This window comes from Peromyscus leucopus, chromosome 10 (genome assembly GCF_004664715.2).
Source record: "Peromyscus leucopus breed LL Stock chromosome 10, UCI_PerLeu_2.1, whole genome shotgun sequence".
NCBI lineage: Eukaryota > Metazoa > Chordata > Mammalia > Rodentia > Cricetidae > Peromyscus > Peromyscus leucopus.
In genome coordinates this window covers 79,837,130-79,863,093 of record NC_051071.1, presented here as the reverse complement: position 1 = coordinate 79,863,093, position 25,964 = coordinate 79,837,130, and the positions used below count along the sequence as shown (strand labels likewise).

At 44.5% G+C, this 25,964-nt stretch overlaps 2 protein-coding genes across 2 annotated transcripts; one reads left to right on the top strand and one right to left on the bottom strand.

The window, feature by feature from the left end:
* Positions 1–3,256: 3,256 nt before the first annotated feature.
* On the bottom strand, positions 3,257–4,930 carry LOC114688661 (cyclin-K-like). Its single transcript, XM_037209341.1, is given in 1 exon segment — positions 3,257–4,930. A coding segment is annotated over 1 exon segment (1,674 nt).
* Positions 4,931–13,344: 8,414 nt separating this feature from the next.
* On the top strand, positions 13,345–15,519 carry LOC114688666 (PRAME family member 12-like). The gene is made up of 3 exons (XM_028863209.1): positions 13,345–13,631; positions 14,098–14,691; positions 14,952–15,519. Exons 1-3 carry the CDS (start codon positions 13,345–13,347, stop codon positions 15,517–15,519), a joined length of 1,449 nt encoding a protein of 482 aa, XP_028719042.1.
* Positions 15,520–25,964: the final 10,445 nt, after the last annotated feature.

The window sequence follows — 25,964 nt, the reverse complement described above, 5'->3', positions numbered from 1 at the left end:
GAATCCTGCCGTACCCTTGTTTGTTGAGTTTTTCTTATAACTTGTAGAATTGTCACATAAATGGATGAGCTATCATTTCTCCTCATCAAGGGGTTTTTCCTGTTCAAATCCAAATTTTAGTCATTTTGTTGGTATCCACAGCTTTTCTTCTCCTTCAGAATCAAAAGCAGAACCCTGTTGATGTATCCAACCGTCTTATTAAATAAGAAACACAGAAACAATGTAACAGAGAAAGCCGAGAGGTCAGAGCTCAGAGCTAAAATCTCACCCTTCCTCCTGCTGTCCCAGCTTCCCGAAAGAGAGAGCTATTTCCTGTGTGTAAGTCATTTATCCAGTCATTCTGCCTTCTCATTGGTTGTAAACCCAAACATGTGACTGCCTCATCACTGTCTAAATGTACAGCCCCCTAGGTTTTAAAGGCATATGTCTCCAATGCTGGCTGTATCCCTGAACACACAGAGATCTATGGGATTAAAGGCGTGTGCCACAACTGCCACACTCTGTCTATGGCTCTAATAGCTCTGACGCCCGGGCAACTTATTTATTAACATACAATCAAAATCCCATTTCAGTACAATTAGAATACCACCACAGAACCCCCTCCCCAACATAGGACATATCCTGGCTTCCATTGCAAGGTCAACATATCTTCAAAGCACATAGGTTGGTTTAGCTCAGGGTGTTTTCCATTGTCCAATGTCTCTCCACAGCTGTTGTTCCTTTCTCATCAGAACTGAGATAATTCAAAGTTGATAAGGCATTATCTAATCTATTTCTAGGGGTCATTGCTGTTTCTTTCTGTTTATTTAGCATATCCTTTAAAGTGCACTTAGATCTATGACTGCTTTGCCTGTGGAACTGTGTGGTATATCTGTCATATGCTCTATATTGTAATAAGCAAAAAACTGTTTCATTTTACTAGAGACATATGCTGAAGCAATGTCAGTCTTAATTTGTACTGGTATATCCATGATGGCCATATGCAGTGGATGTCTTTCTGTATGCTGTGAATATGTTTTGCTCTGATTAGTTGATTAATAAAGCTGCATTGGCCTCTGGCAGGGCAAGTTGGAGCCAGGGGGAAAATAGGAGAGAAGAAAGGAGAGTAGGGCAGATGCTGCGAAGCGCTGGCAGGAGAAGCATGATGTAAAGTACCAGTAAGTCACAAGCCATGTGGCAAGCCATAGATTTATAACATGGGTTAATTTAAGATATAAGAACTAGCTAGCAAAAAGCCTGCCATGGCCGTAGTTTAAAAATAATATTAGCCTCTGTGTTTTCATTTGGGTCTGAATGACCATGGAAACGGACAACACATAGAAAAACTTCCAACTACAGCCGTAACTTCGAATAAGTGTGTAATTACAGAATCAGCCCTTTCAGAACTTATAGGAGTTGCCCATTGAAATTCTGAATTGGTGTCAATGGTGTGGTATATATATTTTAATTTTCCAAATTCGGCAAAATGAAAAATATTCATCTGCCAGATTTCATTTTTTTGTATAACTTTACAATTACTTCCTGCATATAATGGAGCTTGGTTGTAGAAGGAGCAAATATGACTTTTTTTTATGATTTCCTTGGCTTCTTGCCAAGTGATGGAAAAGTCCTTTATCAAACTCTTGCTATTTATATTGTGTTTCTTATGAAATTCTGAGGCTTCTAGCATATCACCTATTAATAACTGATAAATCTCATCTTTACCTTGTGCTAGAGGTCCAGGCAGACCCATATGGGATCTGATGTATGTTATATATATATAGGATGTTCCCTATTTCTGAACATTTCTTATAATTGTATAAATAGTGAAGTTAATTCTGTTTTATCAGGAATACATTCAGTTGTTTTAATATGTAAAACAACTCTCCCTGCATATTGAGAGTCAGTAACTATACTGAGAGGTTCTGAGAAGTCCTTTAGTACAGCAAGACTGGCATATACTTTTGTAGAGAATTGTAAGGACTTTGAACCATTTTATTTGAATCTCCTGATTCATGTCCCACCTTTCCTGATTTATTTGCATCAGTATAGAATGTGGGAACTCCAGAGATTGGTTTTTACCGTACAATGTGAGGAAGATCCCATTCAGTACTTTTTATGAATTTTATTGTCTTGCTTTTGGATAACAGTTGTTAACTTCTCCCAAAACATTACTGCAGTCTCTTTGCCAATTACTCATTATCTTTACATAAAGAGGATATTAACTCATTTGGTAAAGGTGCTACAATTTCTGCTGAGTCCATTCCTGTCAATTGACAAACTCTTATTTTTCCTTTTGAAATCAAATCAGAGATCTTTTCCACATTTATCTTTAACTTCTTACTCAGTTTACGTGGTAGAAATATTCATTCAAATACAATATATTCCCTCTGCATCTAAATTTCTGTAGGGTAATGCCTGGAGGGTAAAATGACCAGAATGTACTTAAGTTCTGGATTCACACGATCCACAGGTGCCTCTTGTATTTTCTTTTCTACAGGAACCAATCCCATATCAGCTTCAGTTGATAATTCTCGAGGACTAATTAAGTCCTTGATCCCTTTTAGGGTATTGGCCAAATTTTCTAGTACATCTTTAGGTATTCCAATAATAGTCTGTAAATTGGAAATTCATCCTAACAATCTTTGAAAATCATTAAGAGTCCACAGTTGATCTCTCCTGAGTTGTAGCTTTTGAGGTCAAATTTTTTTAGATCTATCTTATAATCCTAAATAATTAATAGAACCTCCTCTTTGTATTTTTTAGGAGCAATTCCTAATCCCCAGTGGGAGCCAAAAACAGTGAAAAATCCAAGGGAATCTGCTTAAGGAGTATAATGAATTTATTAGGACATAATTGGAAAAGACAACTCACTAAACAGAATAGGCAAATCATCACAGGATCCTGGAAGGCTGTGATTACAACACCCTTCAGGATCATCCAAGCTCAAGAGGGAGAGTACAGACCCAGCATACATGCCTCTCAGGTCTTTAGAGTAGCCTGAGGTCATACCCCAGGAGTTGGTACTTCAAGGTCATAGGTAGAACAGGTACCTACTCCAGTGAGGTGAGAGCAAAAGGCAACTGTATGCTCAGCAGAGGATGTGAGCCTACTCCTCATGCTCTCTAGGCCTCTTCATATCCAGCCAACCTTCTCAAAGTAATGAAATTAATGATCCTTGAAAGTACAGTCTTTTACATTGTTGATTAATATGTGTCATCATATACCAGGCTTAAAACAAATGAACAAACAACACAGAAAGGGAAAAGGTGTCCTGTTATCTGATCCAGGTTGCCCACGCTTGGCTGCCAAGAAGTGGCATGACAGGTGGGGGGATGGATGGGGGAAGAGGAGGTTGTCCACCATGGGGAAGAGCTGAAGGCAGGTAGCTGGCTGGTGGCAAACTCAAACCCGGGGGAGGGTGAGGAGGGACTACAAGAGTAGAAGGTGGTCGTGGAGGTGGGGGTGGGAAATTAGGGTTGTAGGTAGGGGGAGGTTGAGGATAGCTTGGGGTAGGGGGAAGAATGATGGGTAGGGAGAAGGAAGCTGGAGGTAGAGGAACAGGAGGTGGAGAAGGGTTGGGGGCGTAGACATAGAGGTGGTAGGGAATGTGAGCAGGTGGGCCATAGGCTGGGTACAGGGCACCATAGGAGGAACCCTCGGTGTGCATCATGGATTGCAGGCTCTGGAAGCCCTCTCCTGACATGAGGGAGCTGGTGGGAGACATCCCAGTCATGTAGCTGGAGGGCGGCGGAGGTGGAGGACGATGTGGCAATGGTGGGGGCTGGTGCACAGGAGCTGGGTGGGCTGGAGGAGGAATCTGGACTTTGGGGGGCTCCCTTGCTTCCTCTGGACCAGTAGCTGCAGCCTCCTCTAAGGCAGGAGGGAGAGGAGGCTTCCAGTCTGCAGGTGGGTGCTCTGGAGGCAATGGTGGGTGAATGGTCTCAAGTTTGGGAATCTTAAGTCGTGGTTTTATGGCTTCGTTCTCTTCCTCTGGAGAAATCGTCATGGCCGTGCACTTGGGCTGTCGTGGAGATGGTGTCTTGGGCTGCTGCTGAAGCTCTGCTGCTTCAGAGCCTGGAGATGGCCAAGACTGTGGTAGCTGTGCCACTTGGGATGCAGGCTGAAGAGCTGGGGGCTGCTGGGGGGATGAGGGGGTGTGTTGCTTCTCTTTGCAGTAAAGATCCAGGATTTGGTGGCAGATGTCTTCCAGAACATCTACGGTGACATCTTCAACAAACTGTTCCCACCATCTCCTGGACATGGGTCTGGAGGTCCACTCTTGGATTTTAAATTTTTGAAAGCATCCCGCGAGATACATTCCTGCTACAGCTAGGATCTCGGGCTCCCACTGCAGTGACAGGGTGGTACAGAGACTGTCATTTACAAATGTCCATGCCATTTGAATCAACCTTTGAATTTTCTTTTTATCACCGTTGAGCTGCTTTGCGTACCTGAGTAGGAACTGGTATGGGTGCTCTACTTGTAGATCAAACTTTATGGTCTGCAGTAAGATCCTCTCCAGCACCAGTACTTCTTCCTTTGGGTCATGTCCAAACTGACTGAACTGGACATCATTTAATAAACTGCGAGCTGTTTTGATGATATCTTTACATCTCTTTGGTGTCTCCTCTACTTTCCCAGTCAGAAAGAGACAGCAAGCTCCTGTAACATATCGTGGATATTGCTTGAAGGAATGAAACATATAGAATCAATGAAAATAAATGATTCCAGTAGCCAAGGTGTCATAGTGTAACCCCAAATGGTTACCCATGTCAAAGATGAAGCGAGCCCCCTCTTGACGGTACCGGGCCTCAGTGGTTGGATCAAGTCCTTCAAGTTGTGAGGGTGTATGTACCAAGTCCTTCTTATCCCAGTACCAGCACGGTTTTGTGTGGTCCTGCATTGTTGATATGACTGAAGGGCTTGAATTTTCTTTGTTCCACTCCATTTATTGAAGTAGCCTTTTCTTCCCAAAAGGGCCTCTGGACTGTTACAATCCTCTGAGAATCTTTCTTCAGGCTGACATCAACCACTGGCCACAGGCAAAACCCTTACCAAGGTCTCTCCTTCCTGACAGCAGCCGTCTTGGAGATGGAATGTCCAGGGTCACGTTCTAGGACAAGAACATCCCTATTGTGTCCTGAGTGATTTTCGGGACCCCACAGCCAAATGGGAAAAAGATGATTGTAAAGTATTCCCTGGCCCCTCTGGAGTGCTATGATCCTCAGGGTTTTGTCCTCAGAGAGAACCGTCAACTTTGTTCTGAGCTTGTGGAAGCACTCGGGGCCCTAAGATAGGCCTATAGGGTCTTAATTGTTACATGATTCTGCTCAAGATATCACTGATGCTGTACCTATAACAAGTAGTCCCATCATGTATCTGTTGGCAGTAAAGAGGAGCATGTCCTTTGTCCCTCAACTAGTTATATCTCTCCTGTGACTGTTCAGTGGTTTCCAGAAACAGAATTGATACACTGAGGTGAGTAATGGAATCACACCTTCCCAGGAAGGAGCCTTTGGCAGAGGAACTGCCAAGGAGTCAAAAATATGTTGTCTACAGCTCGATAGGATCCCTTGCTCCACAAAAACAAATATAAACAGTAACATGAAGGGCCCACAGTACCAGGGTACATGCTAATAACCTCAGCACCCAGAGTCAGGAGGATCTTGATTTCCAGCCTCCCCAGAACTACAGGGCCAGTTCTAGGACAGGTTGAACAATGAAGGAAACCATTGTCTCAAAACAATCAACAACCATAATGAAATCAACAAGATTTCATCATAGAAAGACATTTGAGCTGAAGGTAAAGCTTCATTTAGATTTATACTCATTGTCTTCAATGTGTTCATCTGAAGAGACAGAAATGAAAATTTCCTGATCCATCTTGGTTTAAAGGTCCCTATATCCAACTGCATGACCCAAGGGATGACATCTACTCACCACTTCTGAGCACTGACCACAGTCTCTTTATCCCAGCTGAGCCAGGTGCTTCCTCCAGGCTCCAGGTCTCTCAGTATCATCCATGGCTCTCCTGAAGCCTTTATATAGCTTCTTGCTCACCCTCCCTATTGAAATCCTAACTTACAACTCCAAATCTGCAATTTGATTGGGTGGCTCAATCTCTACCCCTTTAATTCTACAGACAACATTCAATCATTTTGTTGATTGAATCAGAACCCCTTGTGAAAACACCCTCAAAAGTCTTAGATCAATATAAACATTCCTCTTGTTAATTACTACAAACACTAAGTTTGTTTATTTGTTCTTTAATTTGCTCATTTATTACTTAGTTTTGAATTTGTTCCAGTGCCTGAGTCTTGCTCTGAAGCTAAGACTGTTTTGGAACTCTAACTCCTAAAATCCTCCTGCGGCAGCATCCTTCCTCTTTGGATTACTGTTATGAATCATCATGTGTCACTGAAATTGATGCTTGTGAGGAAGGCAGTCTGTTTGTGTCAGTTTGTGATATAATCTGTTACTGATAATAGAAACAAAAATAAGAACTATTTTTGTCAATGGACCCTGTGAAAAATACCTAGTCAGTCTGGAATATGTTCTGGAACTCAAGACCTGAACTGGATGCTCTGTCAGTAAACTGAAGTAACATCTACTCAAGAGGGTCAGGTAGGAGGATGGCTTAATATTTTGGAATGCACTGGGTGGTGGTGGCACAAGGCTTTAATCCCAGCACTCAAAGGCACAGCCAGGCAGATCTCTGTGAATTGAAGCCCAGCCTGGTCTACAGAACATGATCCAGGATAGGCACCAAAACTTCACAGGGACACCCTGTCTTGAAATAAAACAAAAAAAAGTTTTTTTTGAAAACATTTCTGTACCTATACCTCAGATAGTAAAGTCCTTGCATGGCATTTACAAAACCATAGGTTTTGTGATCTAGAAATATTGGAACATGCCTGCCTTTCCATAATGTGAGGATTTGAGTAAAAGCCTCAGAAATTCAAGGTCATCTTTGGCTATATAGAAAGGCTGAGGCTAGTGTGGCCTGCATTAAACCATTTCTCAAAACAATTTTAAAAATGTGTCAGGGTACAATCCCTGTGGAAATCAGTATGGAGGTTTTTCAGAAATTTGGAAATCAATCTACCTCAAGACCCAGCCATACCATTCTTGGGCATATACCCAAGGATGCTCAATCATACTACAAAGATACATGCTCAACTATGTTCATAGGAGCATTTTTCCCATAGCCAGAACCTGGAAACAACCTAGATGCCTGTCAACTGAAGAATGGATTAAGAAAATGTGGTAAGAAAATATACACAATGGAGTACTACTCAGCAGAGAAAAACAATGACAGCATGAAATTTGCAGGCAAATGGATGGAACTAGAAAATATCATCCTGAGTGAGGTAACCCAGACCCAGAAAGACAAACAGGGTATGTATTCACTCATAAGTGGATACTAGATATAAAGCAAAGAACAATCAGTCTGCACCCCCACAGAACCAGGAAAACTATATAGCAAGGAGGATCCTAGCATGACGGTGGCTTATAATAAGTTTTGGTTTTACTCAATTACTGGGCAAGCCTCAATGAAACATTTCCCTACTAGGATAGGAATTTATACTGTATCAAGCAGATAATAGAAAAATTAATTAATTAATAATTTTAAAGAAATGTGTCAGAGAGGGCAATGTCACAGTTGTTCTCAGGAATCTGTAAGGAGCTTTAGAAAGGAAGGATTACAGGGCATGGAGGGAAGCACAGAGGTTTCCAGTATGCACTGCTGTTATAGAATACAAAAGTTCAGTGCCCAGCAGGAATAGTAGAGGCTAGGAAATCCTCTGCCCTCTCGTGGACGTCATGGCACAATGCTCGTGTGCATACACAGACACACATACACCCACAGATGGGGAGAGAGAGAGAAAGAGAGAGAGAGAGAGAGAGAGAGAGAGAGAGAGAGAGAGAGAGAGAGAGAGAATAGTGAGGCTGGTTAGAGTGTGAGAGACCTTGGAATACTAGTCAAAATGGGTTGTCTCCATCAACTCTCTCCTGTTGGCTCAGGGAACCCTGTGGAAGAAGAGGAAGGAAGAGTGTAAAGCTAGAGAGGACAAAAAATACCAGGAGCTGCTGCTTCTTCTTCTTCTTCTTCTTCTTCTTCTTCTTCTTCTTCTTCTTCTTCCTCCTCCTCCTCCTCCTCCTCCTCCTCCTCCTCCTCTTCCTCCTCCTCCTCCTCCTCCTCTTTTTCTTCTTCTTTTTAAATGTTTGTATTTATTATGTATACAGTGTTCTACCTGCATGTATTCCTTCATGCCAGAAGAGGGCACCAGATCTCATTATACATGGTTTTGAGCCACAAATTGCTGGGATTGAACTCAGGACCTCTGAAAGAGCAACCAGTGCTCTTAAACTCTGAGCCATCTCTCCAACCCAGGAACCCTTCTTAAACACAGCAGAACTGCTGCACTTATGAACTCAGAGAGACTGTGGCAGCATGAACAGGGCCTGCATGCGTCTGCACCACATGGGGTGATGGTGTTGAGAGAAGGGGAAACAAGCTCCCCTCCCTAACCCAGACTCTGTCTCCAGTTGATAAGGACTTACAATTGACAAATAGTTCTCTCAAATGCAGTCTCCCTAGAGATACAAAGAACTCTTAAGGACAGATTCAACGACCAGTAGTAGACAGCCAACACAAAAGAAACTCCTGGCATCTTTGATGGTTCTTTGTCTCATAATGTATTCTTAGGACATTTACATACACACACACACACACACACACACACACACACACACACACACACACACAAACTACAGGTCCTTTGCTTATATTTTATGGCTACCAATTTTGTGTTTCCATGGGATTCCTCTGTGTTTGAACATGTCCCACATCCATATGTCCTCCTCATACTTTGTGTTTAGCTCTTTTTTCCTCCGTTTATTATTTATTTTTTCCTATACCAGTTTGTTTTTGTTTTATTTTACTTTATTTGGTTTGTTTTTTGGGTTTCTCCCTGTAATAACTTAATGGCTCAAAACTCACTTTGTAGATCAGCCTGACCGTGAACTCACAGAGATCTACCTGCCTCTGCCTCCCTTGTGCTGGGATTAAAGGCATGAGCCACCACCACCCAGCTTTAAACAATTTTCAAGATAGATGTTCACTCTGTATGCCTGACTGGTTTGCCTACTTAGAACAGGTTGGTACTGAACTCACTGAGTCCCACCTACCTCTGCCTCCCAAATGTGAGGATTAAAGGCATTTGCTGCCATTCCTGGTACTGATCCAAACTTTTTTTAAGATTCATTCTAGGTTTAGGAATGTTTTGCCTGCATGTATGAATGTACACCTCATGTATGCCTGCTCCTCAATAAAGTCAAAGCAGGGCTTCAGATCTCCTGAGACTGGAGTTACACATCATTTCAGGACACCATGTAGTTCTTTTTTTTTTTTTTTTTTTTTTTTTTTTTTTTTTTTTTTTTTTTTTTTGGTTTTTCGAGACAGGGTTTCTCTGTGTAGCTTTGTGCCTTTCCTGGAACTTGCTTTGGAGACCAGGCTGGCCTCGAACTCACAGAGATCCGCTGGGCTCTGCCTCCAGAGTGCTGGGATTAAAGGCGTGTGCCACAACTGCCCAGCTGACACCATGTAGTTCTTGAAAGGACCAAGCAGACACCATAACAGGCTACTCTGTCCTCTCTCAGAGATCAGGCCTCAATTTCAGTTTCCTGAGACTTGAGCAAGCAGTTTCTGGGGGGTCCATAAACAAAAGACCTAGTCCATGTCTCTGCTCATTAATTTCCTCATGTACACAACAAATATTGTAAGAATAAAATGGGTTCGGGAGGTGGTGGCACACGCCTTTAATCCCAGCACTGGGGAGGCAGAGGCAGGCAGATCTCTGTGAGTTCAAGGACAGTCTGGTCTCTAAAGGGAGTTCCAGAAAAGGGGCAAAGCTACACAGGGAAACCCTGTCTCAAAAAACAAACAAACAAAAAAGACATAGTCCTAGCAGTAGCTCCCTTTCTGCACATGCTCTGACCTCTGAAGGTTCAGCCAGTTGATTACTCTCTGGGATCCCTCACCAGCTGAGAGCTATGTGCATGAGTCAATGTGAACATGTGAGGCCAGCCAGCCCCCATGGCAACTCAAGGACAGAGCCTGGGACTTGCCAGCCCTCCCCCCAAAATGAAAACTGTAACCCCCAAGCACTAAATTCAAAGCTTATACACCCTCACTCAATCATAGGACACCAAGGCTTATACCACCCTTGTTTATGTTTTCTTTAAAAGCTGCTCACCCTGAGATCTCAGGGCCATCCTCCACCACCCGTTTTATCAGATATCCAACACAGACCAAGCTCAAGCTTGCTTGGTATCAATAAACTCCGATGTGTTTTGCATCAGATATCAGCTCTGTGGTGGTCTTGCCTGGGGGTCTGGTGATGCAGCCACAACAATGCTGGAGTGGAAGATTTTTTTTTGTTTTGTTTTTTTCAGACAGAGTTTTTCTGTGTAGCTTTAGGGCCTGTCTCGGAACTAACTTGGTAGCCCAGACTGGCCTCGAACTGACAGATATCTGCCTGGCTCTGCCTCCCAAGTGCTGGGATTAAAGTTGTGCGCCACCACCACCTGGCTAGACTGGAAGACTAATGGGTGCTCTTTAGAGCTCAGCCATTCTCAGCCCCCATGTCCCATTCTTGATTTTTTGTCCTTGAGCAAGTGTGCTGCCCTGACCTTCCTGAAGTACTGGCTGTTTCCAGGGGAACCAAGTGTGGCTCTCCTCCAAGCCACCTCTTCTGTTCTGTTCTGCTCTGTTCAGTGGACGGAAGGCAGGTCTTACATGGCTCAGGCTGTCCTTGAGCTGACACAGTGGCTGAAGTTAACTGACCGACTGCCTCCCACTCTGGAAGTCTGAGCTTACAGGCAAGCCCCGGCTCGTCTACTGCAGTGAGTGCTGGGAAGAGGACGCAGTGGATGCTGGGTAGTTAGTTCTCTACAAACTGAGTGCATCCCCAACACCCCAACCTCCATAGTAAGGGAATCAAGCCATCCTCCTGCCTCACCCTCTCAAGTTCAGGCCTTGAGCTCCAGAACATATTCCCGACTGACTAGGTGCTTTTCCTATTAACACAGTGACAAAAATCTTTTAAAATTATTTTTATGTCTATTATCAGCAACAGATTAAATCCCAAACTGTCTCAAACTCAGACAGTCTTTGGTCAGATGAATTAAATTCAGCAACACATGGTGATTTATACATTACCCAAGCAAGAAGGATGCTGAGGCTGTAATGCCCAAATCTCATGGACCCCCAAAATCTACCACAGAGACCAAATCCCACATGTAAAAGCAAAGAGCCTTTATTTTCAAGCTCCAGGGCTTGGTCTGTCTGTCCCATGCAGCAGTGACAGCAGATTGCCCTGAGCCCAGGCAGGTTAGGGTTTTTAATCATAGCAGAGGTTGGGGTGAAGAGATTTCCAGGGTTCAGGACTGATTGGCTGACAATTGTCTAGGACTATCTGTAAAACAAGAACAGGTGTGTTCTAGACTCTGCAACATCTGGCTACCTTTTCTAATATTTGGAATGTTTGAGTTGTTAGGTACTTCCCCATCCCTGGGTGGATCCCTGGGTGGTGTTAGCATATGGCTTTTCCTAGATCTGGGTGTTGCCTGCTAGTAAGCCTGTCACAGAAGCTGTGTCTGGGCCTCTAACCCTGTCATGGCAGCTGTGTGGTCAAGCTGTTTTGGGGCCCCTCAACAGAGGCAGGAGGATTGCTAGAAGTTAGAGTTCCAAAACAGCCTTAGCTTGTGAACAAGACCCAGTCTCTGTAACAGATTCAAAACTAAGTAATAAATAAGCAAATAAAAGAACAAATCAACAAATTCAGGTTTGTGTAGTTAATTAACAAGTGAATATTTATATATCTAAGACATTTGAGTGTCAGTGTGAATGTTATCAAAAGGAATTCTTATTCAGTCAATGAAATGACTGAATGTTGTCTATAGAATTAAAAGTTGCAGACTGAGCCATCCAATTAAATTGCAGCTTGGGGTTGGGAGGTGGGACTGCAGTAGGGAGGGTGAGCAGGAAGCTATATAAAGGCTTCAGGAGAGCCATGAAGATACTGAGAGACCTGGAGCCTGGAGGAAGCCCCTGGCTCAGCTGGGATAAAGAGACTCTGGAAAGTGCTCAGAACTGGTGGGTAGTTGTCCTCTCGTGGGTCATGTGGTTTGATATAGGGACCTTTAGACCAAGATAGGACAGGAAATTTTCACTTCTGTCTCTTCAGATGAACACATTGAAGACAATGAGTATAAATCTAAATGAAGTTTTACCTCCATCTCAAATGTTGTTCTATGATAACTTGTTGATTTCATTATGGTTGTTGTTTTGAGACAATGGTTTCCTTCATTGTTCAACCTGTCCTAGAACTGGCCCTGTAGTTCTGGGGAGGCTGGAAATCAAGATCCTCCTGACTCTGGGTGCTGAGGTTATTAGCATGTTCCCTTGTACTGTGGTACATTCACACACTACTGTTTTTATTTGTTTTTGTAGAACAAGGCCTCTTGTGGACCTGTAGACCACATATCTTAGCCTCTTTGGCAGTTCCTCAGACTCACAGTAGATGGAATTGTTTGTGAGTTCTATCTTGACTCAGGCTTTAGTCTGCATCTTTTTCAAAAAGGTTTGGGTTTTTTGGGGGAGGGGATATGTTGAGGTTTTCTGACCCAGAGTGGCCTGAAAAAACTGCAGGAAGCCACTGCCATCCTCCTCCTCGGTAGAAACTAAACATTTTGGTTTTTCGAGACAGGCTTTCTCTGTATAGCCTTGGAGGCTGTCCTGGATCTGGCTCTGTAGCCCAGGCTGGTCTCCAACTCAGAGAGATCCACCTGGCTCTGCCTCCTGAGTGCTGGGATTAAAGGCGTGCACCACCACCACCCAGTTAGAAACTAAACTAAAGATTGAACTACAATATAAGGCTTTTTTTTTTATTAAGTGTCATTTATAAGGTACTTTGACATTGAAATCATGTGCCTCTTAGGGGCATAGAGAGACTCTTATAATGCCAGTGAGTCTAGATTTTTTTTTTCCGAGACAGGGATTCTCTGTGTAGTTTTGCACCTTATCTGGAACTCAATTTGGAGACCAGGCTGGCCTTGAACTCACAGAGATCTGCCTGCCTCTGCCTCCCAAGTGCTGGGATTAAAGGCGTGCACCGTGATTCTAGATTTACACTACCAGTGAGGACAATGGCTTAAGTTGATGTCTCTACCATTGCCAGAGCAATTGACTTAGATCTTGAGTGGTTACTGTAGGGGGTGGATTTCTAAACTTAAATTTGAAGATATATTCTCACCTGAATGCTTCCCCAGGAACCTTCTGACTGAAGACAATTCATGATGAGTGGTCAAACCCCACCCACACTGGAGGAGCTGGCCATGCAGGCGCTGCTGAGAAATGAGGCCTTGGCCATCTCTGCTCTGGAGAAACTGCCCTGGACGCTCTTCCCAGCACTGTTCAAGGATGCCTTCAATGGCAGACACACTAGGATTGTGAAGGCAATGGTGGCAGCCTGGCCTTTCCCCTGTCTCCCTGTGGGGACATTGATGAAGACTCCCAACTTGGAAATCTTCCAGGCTGTACTAGATGGAGTAGACTCGCATCTGAAAAGAGAGTTTCACCCCGGGTAAGCAACAACCAAGTACTGTAGACTGAGCACAAGGGGCATGTGGAAGAGACCGTGGGTCAGGGAGAATGGCTTTGTAGGTGGGTCAGAGGCTTCTGATGGGGTCATGGTCCTGGAACGCAGGGGCCTTGAAACCTATTGTTTCCTGTAGTAAGGACGGTTGAGTATGGATTAGAGGACAGAGTAGAGGTAGCCAGAGAGGAAGGAGCCTATCCCTGGCTTTCCAACAACCACTAACATGGGACTAGGTAGAAATAGAGAGTAACTTAGTGGAAGGAAAGTGGTCAGCTGTACACATGCAGCTCAGGGGAGATGCCATGACACACATGAGTTCCTACGTTGGACACTTGGTGCTGAAGAGACCTTGGCAGGAAGGATGTGTAGTGGAAACTTGCTGGTGTAGTAGAAACTTGCTGGGTGTTGAGGCTTGTCATGTCTGCTGACACTTTACACGTTTTACCAACAGGAGTGAGAAACTTCAGGTGCTCGACCTGAGGAATGTTCCACATGAGTTCTGGAACATATGGACTGGAAGAGAGGGTGGGGCCTGTTGGGCAGAGACTGTGGATGAGAGGCCTGTAGTGAAGGACCTTCCCAGATATGCACTGAGGCGGCAGCATCTGAAGGTGGTAACTGACCTCTACCTCAGGTTCCCTCTGAATGAAGAGCAAGCATGCTTCTTGCAGTGGGTCCAGCAGAGAAAAGACTTTCTACAGCTGCATTGTATAAACATGAAGATCTGTGCTCTGCCAGTATGCCCTATCAAAGAGATCTTGAGTGTTTTCCACCCAGGACGCATTGAGGAGCTGGAATTGAACATGGGGTGGGATGTGTCCACACTGGCACGATTTGCTCCCTGCCTTGGACAGATGAGAAGTCTTCGAAAACTCTTCCTGGCATACATCTACAAGAACACTTTCAGGATTGGAACCAGGACAACAGGCAGAGAAGAGAGGTGCATCAGCAAGGTCATTGCTCAGTTCTCCAAACTCCACTGTCTGCAGCATCTCTCCATTGATGACATCTTCTTTCTCAAAGACCACATGAAACAAATACTCAGGTAAGCAAGGATGCGGAGGTGGCTCAGCTAACAGAGCAAAACTTTCCAGTTCACTGTGCATGGGGCCTGCCAGTGACTGGGAACAATTATGGTGAGAGTTGTGGTGTGACTTGATTTAATAGACTCCAAGAGGCAGCACCCGGGTACTCTGATCGTTCATATAGTCAAACTGACCTTGAGACACGTGCCCTGTCTTCCTCTTTATAAATCCCAGTATACATCACTCCAAAACCTGAACTAACCACTTTGTCTATCTCTAGGTCCCTGAAGACCCCCTTGGAGACTCTCTCCATCACAAACTGTGATCTGTCACAGACTGACTTGAATAATTTCCCCTGGAGCCATAGCCTGCATCAGCTAAAACATCTGGCCTTGAGAGATATCACGTTATGCACTTCATGTCTCAAGCCTCTTGGAGTGCTGCTAGAGAATGTAGCAGGTACTCTGGAGTCTCTGGACTTGCAGGGTTGTAGTATCAAGGACTCTCAACTCACTGACTTCATCCCTGCCCTCAGCAAGTGCTCCCAGCTCACCAGGGTTAACTTTTGGGACAATGACTTTTCCATGCCCATCCTGAAGAACCTTTTGGGTCACACAGCCAACTTGACCAAGATGAATGTGGAGCAGTACCCGGCCCCTATGCAGTGCTATTTCGGTTTGGGTTACGTCTCTGAAGGAAGATTTGCCCAACTTTGTCTTGAGCTCATGGATACACTCAGAGCCTTGAGGCAGCCCAAGAGGATCTTGTTTTCCACAGATCCCTGCAATGAATGTGGTGAGCGCTGTATCTATGACTTTGGGCCCAGACTTTGCCCTTGCTTGCACTAAATAGGGAACATGACTTCTGGATGTGGGTGCTCTTCCTCTGGGGACTTTCTCAGGCATTAGCCTCCCTGCTGGCTTCAGGGTCCGGAAAGACTCTCAACTGGCTTCAAGCATCTACTGAACCAAGGAACTGTTTTTGAAGTCTTCCATTGTGATCTCTTTATTAATTGTGTTTTTCAAAAGTCCCTAGGCCTACCCATTACATTCTCCTTTTTCAGCGTAATAAAGCAGCAATAAAATAATTCAGTGTCAGTTTTCTTCTTCATTGATATCTTTACTAAATACAGAATGATGGATGTCTTTGCTTAAATGCCATTATTGTTTTCTGGCTCCCATACACCAACCCATTGTAAGAACTCTGGACATAACTATAAAAGTGAACATATATATGTCTATAATGACAGCATTCCATATTGGGGCAGGTAGATACTGTCTTCCTCTAGGGTGGACTAAATATCCAGGCCAGCCTGGGATACAGAGTGAGACTCTCTATCCAAAGAACCTGGAGCCAGAGAGATGGCTCCAGAGCACCGGCTTGGGGCTCTTTCAGAAGGCTCAAGTTCAGTTTCCTGGACCCATATCAGGTGGCTCTCGACTGCCTGGAGCTCCAGCTCCTGGTGAAGGAATCTGTGTGGATACCTGCATTCCTGTGCATTACTCCACACAATACATGTGTGCATGTGCATATACCTAAATTTAAAAAAAAATTTACAAGTTAAAAAAATAAAAACTAACTTATTAGTTAAAATGGAGATAATCTCAGTGGCAGGGTGCTTGCCCAGTGCCTATGAGGCCCTGGGCTCCATCTTCAGCTTTACAGGGTGTAAAGAGTACATGAAGTTTGAGGTGTGGGGTTCAGCCAGTGTTGGGCACATGCACAGCCTGCATTTGCCTCCTTGGTTTGATCTCCAGCACCACAAAAAAATTAAAATTTATGAGGGGCTTTGACATATAAAGTAGATATAGAATCAGAGGTGACCAGGTATGTATTTCATATTAACTGTCATCATTGAAGTTTTAGGTTTCATACATATTGTTTTGTTTTCTTTCCTTTTTTCAGAAAACATGCCACTACAAAGCCCTCACGTAGAATTCCTGGGTGCCTAGCTCCCTGGGACGTACCTCACTTGACAGTGCTTTCCTACTATACAGGAAACCCTCAACTGGACCTGTGAAGTCCATTAAATGGGGCACATGGTACCCACTTGCAATCCCACCATTCTGGAGGTAGAAAAAGGAACAGATAATCAAGGTCATCCTACCTACACAGGCTAAGAACTTGTTCTGAAAAATGAAGACACTAAAATTTAAAAAAAAAAACAAAAAAAAAACTGTTTTACAAAAAATCCAAAGCAATGTAGCTGTATTTTATTGTTTTTTGTTTGTTTGGATGTTACTCGGTAGCGCATAACTCCTGAAACTTATTTTGTAGACCAGGCTATCCCCACAGTCCCAACAGTCCTCTGTCTCAGCCTTCTGTTTGCTGGGATGACATATCTGGACCACCATGCCCTGTTTCCAGGTAACGTGTGATACCCCCAAACCTGCATTGGCACAGGACTGTCATTGACCTCTCTTGGGGAGGTTGGGCAAGGAGGGTCTCAAGCTCAAATTCAGATTGAGGAACTCTGAGGTGTGCTCCTCTCGACCAGCAAGGAAGAACGACCACCACACAAAGATTCTTCTAGGATCACACTTTTATTGGAGAGCCTTTGGTTGAGGGAGAGCTGGAAGCGAGGGGAGGGAGCAGTAAAAGCGGCTGCTTTATATAGGGAAAAGAGGCGCGAAGCGCCGGCTGAACTTAGCCTGCCGCCACCAGGCACCACAGGATTGGTGGGGGGCCAATATAGCTTGAGCATGTGCATTCATGGAGCCCTGGGGTTAGGTCCCAGTAAGAGGGAGAGAGACAGACAGAGGAGAGGGAGAGAGGAGAGAGAGGAGAGAGATGGAAAGGAAAGGAAAGGATAGGACAGGACAGGACAGGACAGGACAGGACAGGACAGGAGAGGAGAGGAGAGGAGAGGAGAGGAGAGGAGAGGAGAGGAGAGGAGAGGAAAGGACAAATAAATCAAAGAACCAGAGAAATCTGCATTTGCATCTACAATAGAGATGCAATAGAGAACATGACTTCCGGATTCGATGACATGGAAGGTTTGGGACACATCTCTCATCTGGGGACTCAGAGTTCCTGAATTCAGACGCTGCTGAGATGGCTGGAAACAAAATGATGAGCAGTGAGGTGGATGTTGCAGGCTGAGGAAAACAGAATAATGGGACCGCGGGGACAGGTAGAGTCTTGTGGAATCAGAATGGCGGTTTTGTGTTTCTATGTGGCTTCTGTCAGGGTCGTGACAGTGGCTTTGCCCTGCACCTGTAAACCTGGATGCTCTCCCTCTGGGGTCTTTGTCAGTTATTAACCTCACTGCCAGATTCAGGGTCGGGAGGATCTGATGACTCCGGAATGGAAAACACTGGTATCTAATGACTGAAGCAGAGGTCCAGGTCACATCGGCAACAATGAAGTGAAAGCTTTTGTGACACTTCTTTCATTCTTGTCCTTTGCCTATGAATTAGTCGCATCCCTTATGTGTGTCACTGAAGTGAGCAGTTGAGACACTTCCTCCCGAAGGATGTTTCAAGGGACTAGGAGGGTTATTAGCATCCAGTCCATGCAGGCATCGTCACCATGGACCCATCAGAGACAGCTGAAGGAAAGGGGAGCTCAGGGCAAAGTGCACAGGGTTTATGAGGTTGATTCTGCACTTTTCAATTTTACTTTCTCTTTATTTGATAGTTTCCTGTATCAGGACAGCCAGGCTGTCCTTGAACTCTTGATTTTTTTCCCTTACCCCACTGAGATTACCATGAGCCACCCAAGTCCAGCCTGCATGCCACATGTCTGTAGGGTTTAATCCTATGGACTCCTTGAACTCTTTGAAATAGCCTTAGTGTATATAAAGGTGTCTAATAAATATATGTCTCTCTATAGGTATAAAACATTTACTTTAAAAAAGAGCTGTATTTATTGTATTTTAAATCTTCCTAGGTCTATCCATTATATCCCTCCTTTTCTCTATAGTAAGATATCAATAAAATAATTTATTATTGCACTGTTTTATTCTTCATTGGAATATGTATTGACCACATAGAACAAGGATTCTTTGCTTAAATGTACTGCTGTTCTCTGAATTCTGTAATTATCTACATTTAAGTACTTCTCAACACACGCTTTCTGGACAGATGTAAAATGAACAGATTGATGCCAGTAATGTCAGCATTTCAGAATCTGGGATAGGTGGATAAAGTTATCAGCCAGGGTGGGCCACATATGGACATCTGGGTAGGCTAGAGTACAGAGTAAGACAACTTTGTCATTAAAAAAAAAAAACAAAAGTAGATGGAGAGAGATGTTTTAAGATCACACAGTGATGCCGGGTGGTGGTGGCGGCTCATGTCTTTAATCCCAGCACTTGGGAGGCAGAGCCAGGTGGATCTCTGTGAGTTCGAGGCCCGCCTGGTCTACAGAGTGAGTTCCCGGAAAGGCTCAAAGCTACACAGAGAAACCCTGTCTAAAAAAAAAAAAATGCACACTGCTTTTTTTTAGAAGATCCAAGTTTGGTTCAGGTGTCTCTCAAGTGGCTCTCAAAAGGTGGCTTCAGGTGACAGGATTACTGGATTACTTCTGGCCTGCCTAGGGCCCTACTTTTACATGTACAAATCCATACAATAAACATACATATACACCTAACTTTAAAAAATAGAGAATATGTGGGGTTTACAGGGGTATGGGTTGAGCTCAGTTGTTGAGCAATAGCCTCTGCCATGCCTGTCTACCTCTGTGGGCCGCCCCCAGGCCTGTCTGTCTCTGCCGGTCGCCACAGGGCCTGTATGTCCGGCATTTTCTTAATTAGTGATTGATGGGGGAGGGCACAGCCCACTGTGGGTGGGGCCATCCCTAGGCTGGTGGTTCTGGGTTCTGTAAGAAAGCAGGCTGAACAAGCCATGGGGAGCAAGCCAGTAAGCAGCTCCCCTCCATGGCCTCCGAATCAGCTCCTGCCTCCTGGATCCTGCTCTGCTTGAGTTCCTGTCCTGACTTCCTTCAGTGATGATCTGTGATTTGAAGTTGGTTGGGTTGTGGTGTTCCATCACAGCGATAGTCACCTAAGGAAGACAGGTGGGAGTTTGAATGTAATTGACCCCCATTAAGCTCTTAAGGAGAGGCACAATTAGGTGTGGCCTTGCTGGAGAAGGTGTGGTCTCATTGAAGGAAGCTTGTCACTGTGGAGGTGGGCTTTGAGGTCTCATATATGGTCACGCCACGCCCAGTGTCTCAGACTACTTCCTGTTGCCTTCTGATCAAGATGTAGCCAGCACCATGCCTGCCTGCACGCTGCCATGCTCCTCTGCCATGGTGATAAGGGACTGAGCCTCTGAACTGAAAACCACCTCAATTGAATGTTTTCTGTTGTAAGAGTTGCCATGATCATGGTGCCTCCTCACAGCAATAGAACACTGACTAAGACAGATTCTTTGCTCAGATTAGTTAGTAGAGAGATACAGCTCACTTTGATGGAGGTCCTGGTGAATGCCAACCCACCAGGAATGGCCACTTCTCTTGGCCATTGTCCATTCTTTGTTCTTTGCCCTTAGTTGTCCAGGCAGAAGCTTCAGCACCACTTTGAGTCATCTTTTTCCTCCTTCCACAAATCCCGTTGTCACCGGATCAAATTTTTCTATTTATTACCCACAGCACTGAGGTCCTGAACCCTCATTATCCATGGTGCTGCCCCTTATCTGGGCAGGCCCCCCTTCATTTACAGATGTTCCTTCATAAGAAATCTTCCCGTCTCTGGGTTAGTCAAAGGTCTAACCACCCTGCTTACTGGCTGCCAGGATCTTTCCAACAGTGATCCTGCTAAAATGCAAATGTAGTTTTAAATGGCTTAAAATCTCCCAGTGTCTCCCCACAGTCTATGAATAAAGCCTAAATTCTTCAGTGTGCTCTTAGAGATCTTTCACGGCCCAGACTGCCTGACTGTGTTGCTTAATTTCCCCAACCCTGCTTATGTCCAGAGATTGACTCAGTCCATTGACTTGGTCATCCTTTCACTCAGTTCCTGCTTTATTTATCTATGTATTTAGTGGGGGGGGGGGCATGGAATTGTGCACATGCGTTAGCGTGAGGTCAGAAGACAACTTGCAGGAGTTGATTCTCTGGATCAAACTTAGGTCACTGCTGATGAAGAGTTACCACACCACTTCAAGATTTTCAAAGTATCTCTCTGGCCGTGAATGAAAGAATGCCTTGAAAGCTGGCCGTGGCGGCGGCATACACACCTTTAAATCCAGCACTTGGGAGGCAGAGGCAGGTGGATCTCTGTGAGTTCAAGGGCAGCTTGGTCTACAGAGTCAGTTCCAAGACAACCATGGCTTCATAGTGAAAGTCTGTCTCAGGGTGGGGGTGGAGGGGAGAATGCCTTGAACGACTCATAGTTTCCCAGATCACCACAAGGTCTTTTCTATGCTCAACATAAGCCTTTATGACTTTCGTCCACCGGGGAGGTCTTCCACCTCAGTCTACCTGGTGAGTTCATACCCGTGTTCCCAAAGTCAGCTTGCAAGCTGTAAAACACAGAGCACCGCTTCCCTTCTGCCATGGTAGAGCTGAGCACACATCTCCAGCGGTTGCCATGGCACCTTGTTCTGCGATAGCATGCTGTAGTTTAAATGGGAAATGTCTGCCAAAGCCCTGAGTTTTGAAGGCTTGCTCCCTAGGTAGCTCCTAATGGGAGAAAGTTAGGTCATTGGGAGCAAGCCTTTGAGGGGATGTTGAGACCTCGGCCCCCCACCTTTCTGACTGCCATGAGGTAAACAGTATCACCGGCTTTGTGCAGCTACCGTGATGTACTAAGTTGCGGCATACCCAATGTAACAGGGCCGAGCAACCACGACCTGAAACCAAATCAACCTTTCTTCCCCCTAAGTTGGTTCTTTCCGGAGTTTCGTCACAGTTACTTGTCCTTGGCCCTAGATGATGGGTTTGCAAGGGATCGGGTGTTTTTCCTTTCAACTTTATGTCCCTAAGACCCAGGACTTGCTTTAATTGTATCCTCTGAATGGACAAATTTATACTGGGGCAGGGGCAGGGAGGACACAAAGTTCCTCCTTTGAGTTCTAGATAATTCCATCTATTCACTGTCTTTCTCTACTGGTTGATGCTGTCCACCCAAGACCCAGGAATCTCGTGAGGGATGGGTGGACTCTGTGAGTTTCTTGTGTATCATATTTCAATAAACAGGCTTCTAGAGGAGAGGACGAGAGGGTTTTCTTCTGGGAAGAGGAAGGCTCGGTGAGGTTTGTTTCTGTTGCTTTTTTTGGCTTTTGTTGTTGCCCTGGAGACCAAACCCGGGGTCTTAAGCTTTCTAGGCAAGCACTCTGCCACCCTGTTCCCAGCCGCAGGAGGAGAGTTTTGAGCATTCTTCCAATATTGCACGATACAGGGGTCCCTTGGATGAGTACGTAGGGCTGGACACAGGTCTGCTCAGGAGGTGTAAACCCACAACAGACTTCAGTGAAGCAGGGCCGAAGGCCATGCAGACTGTGTGGCATGGAGCTATGGGGCCCTGTCCACCAAGGGCCCCATCCAGATCCAACTGTAGAAGCTTATTCTCTCTCCATGTTATCTGTAGCTCGAGTTTTCCTGCCTTGCCCACAGTCAGGACAAATCTTTAACACCCACCAGTCCCACAACCGCTCAGACCCAACCAAGTAAACATGGAGACTTAAATTGCTTACAAACTGTATGGCCGTGGCAGGCTTCTTGCTAACTGTTCTTATAGCTTAAATTAATCCATTTCCACAACTCTATACCTTGCCACATGGCTCGTGGCTTACTGGTACTTTACATCTTCCTTGTCCTGGCGGCTGCTGCAGGCAGTGACTCGTTCTGCCTTCCTGTTCTTTCTTTTCTCCTCTCTGTTAGTCCTGCCTATACTTCCTGTCTAGCCACGGTCTATCAGGTTTTATTCATTGACCAATCAGAGCAACTTGACATACAGACCATCCCCCAGCACAGCCAAGTGTAGACCATCTCAGACACCTGCGCTCAGACCCAGGGTCCTAATCATCCTCTATGCAGACCTGCTGGGTAAAGCCACGAGGAACCTGAGAACAGGCTCCTACAGGACATACAGAACATCCCACAGCAGTTATCCTTTCCAGTTTTGAAGGTAGTAACATGTATGTATTTTATCTCCATGGTTTAGTCTAAAGCTTTGTTCTACAAGTAACACTGGTCTCAAAGACATGGAAGTGATAAAATATTCTAAATAGAAGGATGTTGTAGCATCCTGAATGTTTATGTAAAATAAATAAAATAAAAGATCTGCCAGGCGGTGGTGGCACACGCCTTTAATCCCAGCACATGGGAGGCAGAGGCAGGCAGATCTCTGAATTCAAGGCCAGCCTGGGCTGTAGAGTGAGTTCCAGGAAAGGTGCCAAAGCTACACAGAGAAACCCTGTCTCAGAGATGGAGAGAGAGAGAGACAGAGACAGAGACAGAGACAGAGACAGAGAGAGACAGAGAGACAGAGACAGAGAGAGAGACAGAGAGAGACAGAGACAGAGAGACAGAGACAGAGACAGAGAGAGACAGAGACAGAGAGAGACAGAGAGACAGAGACAGAGAGAGAGAGAGATCCTACTGCAGGTTTCCTGGACTCTGTTGAAGGTAGGTGGCATTGGAGAGACCAGAGGAACAGTCACTTCCCTCAGGATGCAAAGAGCTCCACACTGACCAGAAGCAGTGAAGGAGTTTGTTAGGAGAGCAGGAGGAGGGTCTGAGTGACGAAGTTGTGAGCAGCTTGACTTCTTTTGTTATTTGTGAGTTAGGATTTTAACTAGGATTTCAGTTAGGATTAAGCAAATCTAGGAAGAAGCAGTTTGGGAACCTGGAGTGCACGGAACATCTTGGCTGAAATGATAAGTTTATTTCTATGCACAAAACATTGAAAATGAACTCATTCATTCATTCTCTCAACATGTTCAAGAAGCACCACTTTTCCAATATTTTTTATTTTACTTAAGATCATTTATTGTATTATTATCATTATTAGCACAAAAATGCCACAGGATGCATGTGAAGGTCAGAGCACCACTTTTGGGGGTCAGGATCCTCCTTCTGTGAATTCCGGGGATCGAACTCAAGGTGTCAGGCTTGCACTAAGATCCTCAGGGTTTTGTCCTCAGAGAGATTCTCTCTGTGTTCTGAACTTATGGATGCACTCAGGGCCATAAGACAGGCCTATAGGGTTTTAATTGTTACATGACTCTGCACTAGATATCGCTGATGTTGTATGTATAACAGGTAGTCCCGTCATGTGTCTGTTGGCAGTAAAGAGGAGCATGTCCTTTGCCCCTCAGTTAGCTATATCACTCCTGTGCCTGTCCAGTGGTTTCCAGAAACAGAATTGATACACTGAAGTGAGTAATGGAAACACACCTCCCCAGGAAGGAGCCTTGGGCAGAGGAAATGCCATGGAGTCAAAAATATGTTGTCTACAGGTCCACACGAGCCCTTGCTCCTCAAAAACAAATATAAACAGTAACATGAAGGGCCCACAGTACCAGGGTACATGCTAATAACCTCAGCACCCAGAGTCAGGAGGATCTTGATTTCCAGCCTCCCCAGAACTACGGGGCCAGTTCTAGGACAGCTTGAACAATGAAGGAAACCATTGTCTCAAAACAATCAACAACCATAATGAAATCAACAAGATTTCATCACAGAAAGACATTTGAGCCGAAGGTAAAACTTCATTTAGATTTTTCTCATTGTCTTCAATGTGTTCATCTGAAAAGACAGAAATGAAAATTTCCTGATCCATCTTGTTCTAAAGGTCCCTTTATCAAACCGCATGACCCAAGGGAGGACTTCTACTCACCAGTTCTGAGCACTAACCACAGTCTCTTTATCCCAGCTGAGCCAGGTGCTTCCTCCAGGCTCCAGGTCTCTCAGTATCTTCCATGGCTCTCCTGAAGCCTTTATATAGCTTCTTGCTCACCCTCCCTATTGATTCTAACTTACAACTCCAAAGCTGCAATTTGATTGGATGGCTCAATCTCTACCCCTTTAATTCTACAAATAACAATCAATCATTTTGTTTATTGAATCAGAACTCTTTGTGAAAACACCCTCAAAAGTCTTAGATCAATATAAACATTCCTCTTGTTAATTACTACAAACACTAAGTTTGTTGATTTGTTCTTTAATTTGCTTATTACTTAGTTTTGAATTTGTTCCAGTGCCTGAGTCTTGCTCTGAAGCTAAGGCTGTTTTGGAACTCTAACTCCTATAATCCTCCTGCGGCAGCATCCTTCCTCTTTGGATTACTGTTATGAATCATCATGTGTCGCTGAAACTGATGCTTGTGACAAAGGCAGTCTGAGTTTGAGTCAGTTTGTGATTTAATCTGTTACTGATAATAGAAACAAAAATAATTAAGAGCTATTTTTGTCAATGGACCCTGTGAAAAACACCTAGTCAGTCTGGAATATGTTCTGGAACTCAAGGCCTGAACTGGATGCTCTGTCAGTAAACTGAAGTAGCATCTACTCAAGAGGGTCAGGCAGGAGGAAGGCTTGGATCCATTAATATTTTGGAATGCACTAGGTGGTGGTGGCACAAGCCTTTAATCCCAGCACTCAAAGGCACAGCCAGGCAGATCTCTGTAAATTCAAGCCCAGCCTGGTCTACAGAACGTGATCCAGGATAGGCACCAAAACTTCACAGGGACACCCTGTCTTGAAATAAAACAAAAAAAAATTTTTTTGAAAACATTTCTCTACCTATATCTCAAATAGTAAAGTCCTTGCATGGCATTTACAAAACCATAGGTTTTGTGTTCTGGAAATTTTGGAACATGCCTGCCTTTCCATAATTGGAGGATTTGAGTGAAAGGCTCAGAAATTCAAGGTCATCTTTGGCTATATAGAAAGGCTGATGCTAGTGTGGCCTCCAATAAACCATTTCTCAAAACAATTTTAAAAATGTGTCAGGGTACAACCACTGTGGAAATCAGTATGGAGGTTTCTCAGAAATATGGAAATCAATCTACCTCAAGACCCAGCCATACCACTCTTGGGCATATACCCAAAGAATGCTCAATTATACTACAAAGATACATGCTCAACTATGTTCATAGGAGCATTTTTCCTCATAGCCAGAACCTGGGAACAACCTAGATGCCCGTCAACTGAAGAATGGATTAAGAAAATGTGGTAAGAAAATATACACAATGGAGTACTACTCAGCAGAGAAAAACAATGACAGCATGAAATTTTCAGGCAAATGGATGGAACTAGAAAATATCATCCTGAGTGAGGTAACCCAGACCCAGAAAGACAGACAGGGTATGCATTCACTCATAAGTGGATACTAGATATAAAGC

Excerpts from the sequence above, each read along its gene's own strand:
- LOC114688666 (XM_028863209.1), top strand. The coding sequence starts at position 13,345 with ATGAGTGGTCAAACCCCACCCACACTGGAGGAGCTGGCCATGCAGGCG. Across the intron at positions 13,632-14,097 it reads AAAAGAGAGTTTCACCCCGG|GAGTGAGAAACTTCAGGTGC; the intron begins GTAAGCAACAAC and ends TTTTACCAACAG. Across the intron at positions 14,692-14,951 it reads CACATGAAACAAATACTCAG|GTCCCTGAAGACCCCCTTGG; the intron begins GTAAGCAAGGAT and ends GTCTATCTCTAG.